The sequence below is a fragment of the Aptenodytes patagonicus genome, chromosome 1, assembly GCF_965638725.1.
Source record: "Aptenodytes patagonicus chromosome 1, bAptPat1.pri.cur, whole genome shotgun sequence".
Taxonomy (NCBI): Eukaryota; Metazoa; Chordata; class Aves; order Sphenisciformes; family Spheniscidae; genus Aptenodytes; species Aptenodytes patagonicus.
Window position 1 is genome coordinate 162,975,395 of NC_134949.1, and position 12,391 is coordinate 162,987,785.

Here is a 12,391-nt window from a genome sequence, read left to right on the forward strand (position 1 = left end):
GCAAAGCCTATTTTCTCTTCCTTGGCTACTGACAGATTTCTACAGGAGGAGGGTTAGCGTAATAAGATCTCTTCATTGGAGAGATCCCTAGAAGGAAAGGTCACCTGGGAGTAGTGTGTTTCAGTCATTTTTATTTTTATTTTAAAAACAAAAGCCACAACTCTGCTGTTCAAAATTATTTAAAATACATGAAAGGAGGGAAGCTAATATTTCTATAGTTTGCTTGTTATGAATTCTGATTACAGAGAGGTTTTTGTTCATTGTCTCTTTTCACATATAGATAACTTATTGTGCAGGAAGAAAGAATTATTCTTCTAAGTGGAAGTTGGTTTAGTAGTCAATCAACTTCTTCAGTTAAACTGAAATGTCATCTGCAAAGCTTTTCCTGCCAATTACAGGAGTCCCTATAGTTTCTGCAGATGGCCTCACAATTTAAACCTCTGAAATAACTAATATAACCATTTTGCTTTAAAAGGAAAATTACATACTTATATCTCCCAGACCTTTGCATAAAGATTCTTCTGTTCAAAGCCATTCGTGTCTCACGAGGTACCTAGAGCCGGCTTACAAGGCTCCATACCATCAAGCGCCGAAGCTGCATGAGTTGTTTTTCTCTCCCCCAGATCCCAACTCAGCGGGGCTGCCCCGGCACACGGATCCCACCAAGCGCCCCGAGCAGGAAGCTGGCACCAATGGGAAGAGTTCCACCACCAGCCCGTTTGTGAAGGACCACTCAGGTAGGTGCGGTGGGACTCGCGCCTGGGACAGGGCTCTGGTGGAGTCTCCTCCTTTGTCCCCAAACGCATTTTATTTTACCATTAAAGTGCCAGAAAAATGTTTTCGTACTGAGATGAAGCAAAAGCCAGTTCCGATGCTCTGGTGGATAGTGTCTGGGAGCTGCGAGTTTTGGCAACGGCTGCTCTCTCCCCTCTTCCACTCTGCAGTAGAAGTTAATTACATCTTGTGAGAATATCACTCATTTACAGGAAAGTTTTTGGATAGGACATTTGCTAAGCAGCTTTACGATGGTAAATGCTGCCTTACTTTTAGTACTCTGGCAGATGAGCAAGTCTTTCTGTCTTTCTCTTCCCGTATAATACATTATCAAGTGGTTCTTGACAGCCATTTAAAGTTTATTTCAAGGCATCTATAATTAATGTCCTGATCTTTTAACTGACCATATAAAATCTACACATGAATGGCTGGTCTTTCACTAAATTTAAAGGGGTTTTGGTTGTTTTTTTTTTTTTTTAAATAATTATCTAAACAAGATAAACAGATGGTTCCAAACAAATATCTTCAGGATGCATTTCAGACATTAGGTGAACAAGAAAAAAACTAACTCTTAAGACCCAAGGTCTCCAGAAGAAAATTTGGTGAATTGGGAATGCTACAAAGCAATATTTGCTGACAGTTGATTCTGGGGTTCCCAAAAATGGCTGCAAGTTTTCCTTGCTAGCTCTGTCATTAGTTACTGGGCTAATGAATCTTTGATATGGTGGTCAGTGGGCAGGCTTCAGCCGTTTCCTACGGAGCTTCCAGTAGGAAAAATTCACAGTTACGTGGACATAGCATCTGCAGCATTCTTCCACCTGTGAGTCAGCATCAAGAGAGGGAAGTCGGTTCAAATTTTCAAGTGAGAAAGTGTCAAGCGAGTGTTCATTTAATTTTTGTGACAAATAATATGATAGTGTGATGGCACCAAATATTCAACAGGCTGTTCAGCACGTGAGCTTTTTCCGACTACTAAATGTGTGGTGTTGTTTTAAGTAAATATAAGTTAATGCAAACAGATATATGGCATAGCTGTTTTGCCTATCTCCCGCACTGCCTCAAGCTCCTTTGCTTCATGTGCGAGCCAGAGGAGTCCCCGTAAAGAGGCACTAAGGACGGTTAAACTTAAATCAATATGCGAAAGATAAAATAGCAGAAGAATGGTGTGACACTGAACAGTACCAGTTGTCCTGAGAACTGTCATTTCCCTGTGTTATTTTCCCCTCGCAGTCCTATCCCACCCCTCTCTGCTGCCCGGGGCTGGCCAGCATCTGTTAAAAGATGCGGTGTGCATCAAAGGCTGCCTTGTCAGTGCCAGTCCTCGCCGCGTGATGGATGATGATGTATGAAACAGGGTGGTTTGGAAGCAGCACAAAAGTGAGACCAACAGACACAAAGTCTTGTTTAATATTGATTGCTGACTTCGGCTGTTTGCATTTAGCTATCTAGCAGGGTAATTGGTTTGTCAAAGTTTAGCTGTCAGTTAATTCTTCCAGTCTTGCTTACTCTACACATTTTTAAGCAGCATAAACGGGTCGCAGGATGGCAATAACTTTTGTCTGTTGTATTTCCGTTCTTTCCAGGATCTAGCACAGATGGCAGTAAGGCTGGGCATTCCAGTATACTGGGTTCAGAGGTGGCCTTATTTGCAGGGATTGCATCAGGGTGCATCATTTTCATCGTCATCATCATCACTTTGGTGGTTCTTTTGTTGAAGTACCGGAGAAGACACAGGAAGCATTCCCCGCAACACACGACAACTCTCTCACTTAGTACGTTAGCCACCCCAAAACGCAGTGGCAACAACAATGGTTCTGAGCCCAGTGACATTATCATTCCTCTAAGGACTGCAGACAGTGTCTTTTGCCCCCACTATGAAAAGGTCAGCGGCGACTATGGACATCCGGTGTACATAGTTCAAGAGATGCCTCCTCAGAGTCCAGCAAACATTTATTACAAGGTCTGAGAAACACACAGCCAACTCTGTGATACAGTTGAGTCATAGAGGAAACTCACTGGTCAAATGCTTTCTGTTGGGGTTTGTGATGACACCTTGTGCACTAGCATTGACTCAAGCACAGGGGGGGAGAAGGCGACAGCTCTTTCTCCGGGAGCCGATGCAAGCTGGACAGCTTACCTAGTCTGTAGAATTCCTATCTCGGTGAATAAGTATTCACTAAAAGCTGGAAGACTTTTATGTAGAAGATGCCCATTCTGATTGCTGTACTCTTGTTACATTCATCATCCTCAAAGCCATGTGCTGCGGGCGTTCAGGCATGTACGAAAGCCAAGGGAAGATGGAGTGATCCGTGGATGTTAATAGCTCTAGGCATCCTGGGAAGGTGCTCTAGGATATATCAAGCTTGAAATGCAATCTTCTGACTTTTGTGTGTCTCTCTCAGTGCGTACTGGATTTGTCACACAGACCTTGGTGTCTAAGTAAGACTTGTTAAAGTTCTCTTGCTTTTAGTCCGTCACTGTTCCATTTGTTTCTGTTATCCGGGGCTCTGCCATCCTTCACATGAGATTTCCTTTCACTCCACCTCCTGAATCACTAATGGAACATTAATGTTTGGAGAGCCGCGCTCCATCCATCTGCTACAGCAGCCTCACTCGAATGGGTAATGCATTTATAGAAATTGTGTTTGATAGTAAGGAGCCTTCCAGCCAAAAAGTTAGGCTGTCAACAAAGTCAAGAGCAGGACTGGGTGGTGGAGGGAAGGGCTGACTGCAGTTGCAATTGAATACTGCTGCCTCAAAAATAGAAGCTGGGAAGGAAAAAAAGAAAAAAAAAAAAACGTTTAGGTAGCACAGCACTTTGGTATGCTAAGTTTTAAGAGGCAAGTAGGAGGCACAATAACACGCGCAGTGGATTAGGGCTGCATTTGAAGGAATTCATGGTTATCAAATACCAGTGTGCAGAAAAAATAGTACCTTCAATACAGTAGAACAAAGGGGTATTGTTAGTAAGTGAACAAGCTTGGAGAGGACGAGACAATAGCAGGCCGCTGAGGATATGTTAGGGCAGGGCTGTTGTGGTACTGGCAATAAAATATACAGCTTCGAAGCTGTAGCGAAAACGTAGTCTGCTTTGGATGACTTTTAAGCAGACTCAGCTGCTATACTATCACATTATACTAAACACAGGGAAAAGCATTTAAGAAAACACCAGAGAGCCAAATCTGACCAAGATGATTATAAGCCAACGGGTCAAATGAGCTGTAATTCTATCACTGGTAAAGTTGTGAAAAAAAAAAAAACCCCGACAACAAACCACCTTTCTCATCTCTAAAAGTAAGACGGCATTTCTTTCTGACTGAGCCTTTTGACACTTTGGTTTATTGCAGTGCTGTCCCTGCACAGTGAGTGTAGGTACTGTGACCGGCACAGCCGTTCATTGGTGCTCTGTTGCAAAGTTAAAGCACATATGGCAAACCTCTTGCAGTCCGTAAGAATAAAATAAATTATGACACTGAGGTGGAGAGGGAAGATATGTCTTATTTATAATAAGTGTATAGAACACAAGGGATATAAAGTGAGAGTTTTTCTTTCGTAAGTTCTTTCTTACTTTTTTGTTTTTGTTTGCTTTTTTTACTAATATATATTTTGAGATTGCACAGAATCTACACCAGAAGATGTGAAATTCATTTGCGGCAATTAAATAGTCTTAACTTGTCATCATTTTACATATATGTGTGTGTGTGTGTATATATGTATATACACACATATATATGTTTATATGTGCATATATATGCATATATACACACACTTTTTTTTTTTTAAAAAAGAAACTGCTTCTGGGAAAAACATCAGCCATCCAAAAATAACAATGGGAGCATATTAAAAAAAAAAACCAAAACAAACCAAAGCATCTCATAAGAGAAAACTAGGAAATATAAGGCCCAAAATATCAGGAAGTCAATGTTACTGCATCATGTATTTAACAATGACAAGGTGTGCCGGCATTTATTTTCTGTGTTGTGTTTTCCCTTGCCTTACGGGCTGATGTGTTCTGTAGATTTCATGGAGGTTCGTAGAGGGGGGGTTCAGGTTAAAGTTTTCTCTTTAGCATGGCTATTCCCCTAAAGCTCCCACCCTGGGGAGGAAATAAAAAAACTCTACTTTTATATGTGCTATGCAAATAGACATTTCTAACATAGTCATGTTACTATGGTAACACTTTGCTTTCTGATTTAGAAAGAAAATGTAGCAACAGCATTTTGGGGTTCTCAGACCTCTGGTGAGCACCTGCAAGAAAAAAAAAAAGAAAAAAGAAAAAAAAATCATAGAAATGATCACTCTCTCCGTTTCCTGAACCTGAAAATGATGTTGGGATGTTGGTCCAAAAGAGAGAAACAAAACAAAAAAAATCCCAACCCATGGTTCTGTGGAAGGTTACCATGGTGACTAACTACAGTACATATGTAATTCTTTTCAACAACCCTTCCTTTCTGTGAATCCATCCATACAAGGTTCTCTTGTAAGTCATTAAGATTTTATTTTGGGGGAGGGGGAGGAAGGGAAAAGATGGGTTTACTGATACTGATCTTTATTAAATCAAATCTATGCTTCATCAGTTGGCTACATTCTAGTTATGTACTAAACTGTGAAAAAAAAAAAAAAATCAGACGAATTGCTCAAGAGCAACCTGCAACCAATTGAAAAAAAAAATGTACTGTGCGTCTGTTTTGTGTCTGGTGCAGAATTATGACAATCTACCAACTGTTCCTTTATTTGACGTTGGTCCAGCTTTGAAAAGTTACTGTAAATGCCTTGCTTGTATGATCATCCCTAGTCACCCGACTTGGAATTTGCACCATCATGTCTAAGTGAAGATGCTGTAAATAGGTTCAGATTTACTGTATATGGATTTGGGGTGTTACAGTAGCCTTATTCACCTTTTTAAATAATAAAAAAAACCCACATGAAAACAAGACAAAAATGGCTTTTCTTAACCAGATTGTGTATATAGAGCAATGTTGGTTTTTTATAAAGTCCGAGCAAGATGTTTTGTATAAAATTTGAATTTTGCAATGTATTTAGCTACAGCTTGTTTAAAGGCAGTGTCATTCCCCTTTGCACTGTATTGAGGAAAAAAATGGTATAAAAGGTTGCCAAATTGCCGCATATTTGTGCTGAAATTGTGTACCATGAATATTTATTTAAGAATTTCTTTGTCCAGTTTGTAAGTAACACAGTATTATGCTTGAGTTATAAATAATTTCTTCTTTCTTTTTTTTTTTTGTTTGTTTGTTTTGGTTTTTGTTTGTTTGTTTCGTTCTGTTTTAAAACTAGCCGGTCATGAGTTTGAAGTCTGCTTTAGTTCCACATTGCAATTAGTTCCCAGAAAATGAAAATTATGAAAATCACATTCCACGTCTGTTTCAAACTGAATTTGTTCTTAAAAAAATAAAATATTTTTTTCCTATGGAAACCTTGCCTTCTAAGTATTTTCTTCTTTTGTTTTGCGTTTTTTTTTCTTTTTTGAAAGATGAAAATAAATAAGAAAGCCACCAAGCCTGCCTCCCTCTGCCCCTCCCTCCCTCCCTCCCTCCCTCCCCCCCCCCTCCCCCCCCCTCCCCCATCTCTCCGCCCTGATTGCTAGTGGTTTATAGGAAAGCAAGCTCCTTATAGTGCACTGACTTCTGTTAACCTACTTCTTTCCCAGACTTTCTCTTACGTATGTCAGCAGATTTTAAAAAACACATGGGGGTCTTACGCCCTTGGAAGTCAGTGAGCTTCAGACAGGTTGCCTGGATGATCTGGGAGGTGAGATTATAACCACACAAATAATTCCCAGACTTTATGGAGTGGATTTATACTGTGGGCAGAGTCAGAGAAAAAAATACACCTGAAGCCTTCTGGGCGCTGTTGCTGTCGCTGCTGCTCCTGAGGAGGGGGAGCGGCAAGCCTGGGGTGGTGGGGCTGAGCAAGAAGGGACAGGAGGTGGAAGACGTTGGGAGAATGGCAAAGGGCTAGAAATGCTGCAAAGTCAAAACATTTCTGCGTGGTTCTTTCAGCGGGGCCACGCGTCATCCTCTCCCTGCTTTACTGCGCCTTAAGCTGGGGGAGATGGGGGCCAACATGTGCAGGTGACACAAGCCTTAATACAAGATCCGTGGTTGTGTTGCTCTAATATTCACTAGGATAAGCGATTCTCTTGTTTAATAAATAATACCTTCATTTTTTGACAAAGCCCAGTCACCCTGAAAGTGAAGCACCTTTCAGTTTGTTAGCAGCGCATAAATGGCATGATCATCCATGGAGAAACAGGTGGGAAGGTCTACAGAGGGGAAAGATGCATTTGTCACTTTAACAACAGATGCCAATTTGTCATAGAATTTTCATTGAAGAAAGGCAGCTGGTTATTCATAGTATTGGTCACGCAATTCCCATTTGTCAAATTATTTTTTCTTTTCTGAATAATCGGGGAAAAAATGACTGTATGGCAAAGGCACTATACGTGTTGCAATGGCACAAGTATTCTGAAACCGGACATACAGAAAGCCCTAGGGACTGTGGAACGGTCGGGCTAGCATGGCTTTTTGCTGTGATGGAGCTGATTTTATAGGTCCCGTTTACAGAATCTGTGCTGGAAGTTGACCTTAGAGGGAAAGTCACACAGTGGCACTTAGGTTCACCTCCTGACCCTGCTACAGGTGTCCTTGGAAGAGTTACTTCGTGCAGCAGAAGACATAAGTGGAGTCCATGGAAGTCCTCTGACTTCTCAGTAAATCACATGGGCCTAATCCTGCATTTACAGCTATAAGTCACTTCAAAGGAGATAGTCTTGCATACTCGGAGGCACAGGCATACTTGGCTGAATTGAGACTTCACTCCCCGTTTTGTGCTTGCACACGGGGGATTTCACTTGCTCATCTCAGTGGGTTGTCGTGAGGGTCCCCGCATCGTTCATGGCTGTGAGGTGCTCAGGTCTGCTCTATGCTAAAAGCTTGTCTGATAGAGCCATCTGTTAGAGCTGTGACTCTAGCTTAGTTAAGGCTAAGGCTATTGTTTTTATTTTAGGTCTTGGTAAATACTGGAAGATGGTGGTAAGAAAAATAACTCGATAGTGTCAAGTTCACATGGCATTTTCATTTCTGTGCCTCTTTTTTTCCATCTATGATAAACATATTATTATATATATTATATTTATAACTAGCATGTATACTGACACCCCCACACACCTATTTTTGGCACTGTCTTAGCAATAAGGGAAAAGCAGTGTTGCTATAAACGGTGTCTCCACTGGGGGGGGGGGGGAAATGGTTGCCGGTGTAACTGTATCTGTATAATTATGCTTGGGGACAAGGATGCTGGGTTAACCGGAGAGCCTTGCACACATACCTTCACAAACATAACGGAACCTCCACTGAGTCTGCTAAGCTCATTTTAGTAAATGATATGTGCCTTAGATGCTCAGCATAAAGTCATTGATTTATAACCCATCTTTTATAACTTGCAGAGGAAAAAAAAAATCATACTTGCATTTTTCACTGCTGCTGACACTGCACTATTAATTATCAAACAAGCACAAAATCAGAATTTACTGCCTTTATTACGAAACCGGTTCCCTGGCAAGAACTAGTCCAAGTCAATAGGCTCCACTAAGTGGAAAATAAAATTATAATTCACAGTTGTTATCCATCCAGAGTGGAATAAGGATCTGTTACATAAAATAGTGCTTCACAAAGTAAGCGTAACAATGTTACTGCCTAGGTTTAAAACGTTATACCTCTTTCTTTAGCCTTTCTCTTTAGCTTTGCTGTGATGCATTGATCAAATGCTCACTCAGTCAGCAGCGTGCTCGTTTTGATTCTATGGGCACCGTAAATTTTCGTTTTGCAAAAAAGCTTAAAATTGTGTAGTGGTTAGCAAAATAAAGGAAAATGAAAACTCAGTCGTTTTAAGAGACGCTCTCCATCTTCTTAGCCACAACAGAAATTTTGGTGGGGAAAAAACCCAGGGTTTAAAAACACCAAACATACTCATTATATAGTTGGCATGTCGTTACATGAAGCATCAGATCACAAATCAAGTAATATTTGTTTTGGAAGAAGATGAGTGTTGGAGGATATACCACAGTGTATTCGTGATTGTGCCATTCATAATCCGAATAGTGCTGGATTCAGCTGACTGAGCTATCATCTATGAAATAAAATAATATCTGTCTTCACATGACTCACGGACATACTTTGATGCTTAATTAAGGCATAATGCAACCCATAGGAGTCACCCTACAGATAAAATCATGGGGCTGATGGTGGAACTGGAGCTCTTACTGGAAGTAGCGTGCAGCTGATATCTTTGCCTGTGCCCTGGATCTGCCGATGATGGGTGAGGTGCTGGCAAATGGGGGCTGGAGACTCTTGCGAAACAGGGGCAAGAGCCTGCCCGCTCGTGGTGAGGATGAGGAGGGGGAGCTGCAGGTGGCAGTTCCTGGAGAAAGGCCTGTGGAGCAGAGGGAGGAGGCGAGGAGAGGGAACGTGTGTGAGAAGGCAGTGACTTCCTGAGGAGGAGGCTTGGGGACATCTGTAATGACAAAATCCTGGGGAGAAATCAGACTAAGATGACAGGCCCAGCTGTGGAGGTAGTTAGAGAGACAGGGTCTTTACAGCTCTGGTAATGGCTTCGGTGGAAAACAGGTAACAGCAAGCAGAAGAAAAATGTTGACAGATGAAAGGCAAGTAAGCGTAGCATTTGATGTGTTGGCTGTTGTTTCGAACAGGTGAGCAGATCAGGCCAGGTTGTTCTGCTAGACACTGAGAGGAGAAAGAACCTACGTGGGATGGAGAATCGAGACCAGAACTCAGTGTTTTCTGCAAGCTGGGATCCTGTGAAAACGAGATCAAAGATCTGCAAGAATTGAATAACTGTAGGACTATTAAAAGTCTAGACAGCAGAGAACCTTGTGCATAGTTGCCATAACCTCTGGAAGAGGACTTGTGTTTTCCTAAGTGCATTGACAGAGCCTCATGCACTTAGGCTGCTGAAGAAGTGCAATTAATTTAATAATACGGGGAGTCCATTGAGGGTGGGAGAATGGTTGCTTCTAGATCAGACCTTCAGTGGATATAAATTAGCATAGTTCAGTTTGATATCTGATCCTACTTATCACGGTTCAGAATTGCACATGCATAAGCAATACTCATACAGATTTTATTATACCTCTTAGCTATGAGAAAGTGCTTTATAAGAGTGTTGGCCTGAATATTATGAAGACTGTACTCAAAAACATACCAGCAATGACACGCTTTTATAAGAGACTGCTATTAAATGCCATCAAAAATCGTAATTTGTATTTTATTGAACATTTTCAGCAATTTGCTGTATCTGTTCATTAAAAGTAGGTTGGATTACTAGCAAATGTATAATAAAAATTGTTCACATTTTAATGTGTCTTTTTGTCCTCTCTTCTAATATTTAAACTCATTCCTTCCTACTCCTGCATTCAAGTCTATTCCATATGCATAACCGGCAGGTCAGCTCTCCGCTGTTATTACGTTATCTGTTCATCCCCCCATGTCACGTTCCCAGTGTTTCCAAATCTCGTAATTCAATCAAAATACTGAATTTTGGCTTTCTTTAAACTCAGCTGCTGGAAGTATATGATCACATGAACAATTTAGTAATTATTCAGAAGCAATAGCATTTTAGCCTTCATCACCGCGAGAAATACTGGAGGATGTGAGGCCAGAAGGCAGAAGAAGCTGCAAAAGAACTCTTTGTGTGTCACTCTGAAAAATCTCAAGATTTGGGAAAACCCAAATGATGATGCAAGAGTTAAAAATAGTTGCATGTGCTGCCTTTGCTTCACACTCTTTCCTTCATTATGTGCTATGTTTTCTTTCTGTACATAACCAACAAAGCACATGTGAATTTTCTAGGCCTCAAAACAGTGTTCAAACCGTAGAGAATCATACTGCTGGTTCTGGAGGTCTTTTCTCAAATTTCCACTATTGAGAAAATGGTGCCTGCTTTCCTTCAGCCCGTTTATCACATACCCTGGTGCCATGCCCCGATCACCTGCTCAGTATGCCGGCCCTGTCAGTCCCAAAGCCCTTTCTGGGGCTTCGTATCTTCCCAGATAAGGTTTCACTTCTGGACAAAGCTTTTGTTGCTCACTGTGAAAGTTTCTTTCCAAATGTTGCCCTAGGCTTTCCTCCTTTTATATGACTGGCTCTGGATTTCAGCTGGTGACAACTTTTTCATAAAAAAAAATGTTCTGATGGAACACAGGAACAGTCCTTGTACCAAGAGTGTGTTTTCTTCTAAGCCCCTTATTTTCCAATTAGCTTTAGTTTGAATTTTAATGTAGCTTTGTCTCTTCCTTTTGTATTTATTCAATTACATCTGAAGGAAAATAGCATGCAGTAAAATTCCTAAACACAATTTAAATATAGCTCATTTCGATCCCGTTGGTTTTACATCTCCATTCATCAATACATTAAGCTAAAAATATCTCAGATTATTTTGTCTTGTTTCTTGTAATTAAAAAAAAAAATCTATTAAAATCTCTTTTCAGAAAAGTGTAAGCGGTTCACTTTGGAAGGCATCATTTGAGCAGAATTAAGAAACAGTGATTAGTGTGCAGCTCAAAATGGAGTGAGCATATTTGAAAGACAGAGTGACTTTTGTGAATAACCAATATTTGGTTTTGTTTTGTTTCCTTAAGTCAGCTCAATACTGAGAAGCAGAAAGTGCTGTTGGTTTTACTGTCGGTGCACCAGCCTGGTGGCAGCCAGCTTGGGGCTTATTTATGTAGCTTTGTCCTTTCAGTCTCTTATGACCAGCAGTGATAAAACTAAAGTCTGGATGCTTTGGCCACTGGTAGGTGTAACCTATGTGATTACACACAATACAAGGGATTTATACTAAGACATTGTTCCTGCAGGAGAAACATAAATCCCTTTTGCCAGCTCCCCTTCACCTCCTTCTAGTGCTGCGTTTTAAAACAGCAGACGTTTTTCTTTGGATTTTTCACCCAGCCTAAATATTTCAAAGATAGCATCAGAACTATATTTATCAAGTTATACAACACTTTTGTTTTTCTGTGTAGCTGGCTGCTTGCAACGTTTCCACAGCGTCCCCTCACTCAAGACACCATTAATAGACCAGTGCCTACGAACATCCAGATGAGACTTGGGAGACTTAGTTTTGCATCAGTTTTTTGAGAGATATCTTACCGTCGCATTTTAGTTGTGTCACGTTACTGACAGATCGAAACAGCAACACACCTCGGTCCAGAAAGGCCTCATCCCTGCTCGCAAAAGTTATAAGGACTGATTTTATTTTCTCTCTTTCAGTCACCAGCAGCGAGGGATTACCCTGGGCTGTTCAGGCTTTTGCTGGGAGGCGGAGAGGAGGTGGCGAGGCCTCAATCCCCAGCGCTTTGATCGTTCCTTCTCAAAGGGAAGAGCTGCTCCGTGTTGCACAAGACAGGAGTTTGGTACAGCCCTCGCCGTGGCACTGAGCGTGTGATAAATGCAGGGCCGAAGCGCCGAGCGATGGCGCTCAGTCGTTCAGCTTTCTGCACACAGCTGTGACAGCAACCGTTCGGAAATCAAAAGATTTCTTGGAAGTGGGCTGATCGTGTAAGGAAGGCAGGTGGGGGCTG

At 41.3% G+C, this 12,391-nt stretch overlaps 1 protein-coding gene across 3 annotated transcripts in view; it reads left to right on the forward strand.

Moving 5' to 3' along the window:
* EFNB2 (ephrin B2) overlaps positions 1-6,199 on the forward strand; it is a 45,962-nt gene extending 39,763 nt beyond the window's left edge. Inside the window, exons 4-6 of one of the 3 annotated variants that reach the window (XR_012997269.1) lie at positions 624-737; positions 2,358-5,254; positions 6,070-6,199. Coding sequence is in view for 1 of the 3 variants with exons in the window: in XM_076361240.1 (XP_076217355.1) it covers positions 624-737; positions 2,358-2,740 (497 nt within the window). In the remaining 2 variants the exon portion in view is untranslated. Of the gene's footprint in view, positions 1-623; positions 738-2,357 lie in introns of all 3 variants that reach the window. The other 2 variants (XR_012997270.1, XM_076361240.1) reach the window with 2 other exon arrangements.
* Positions 6,200-12,391: the final 6,192 nt, after the last annotated feature.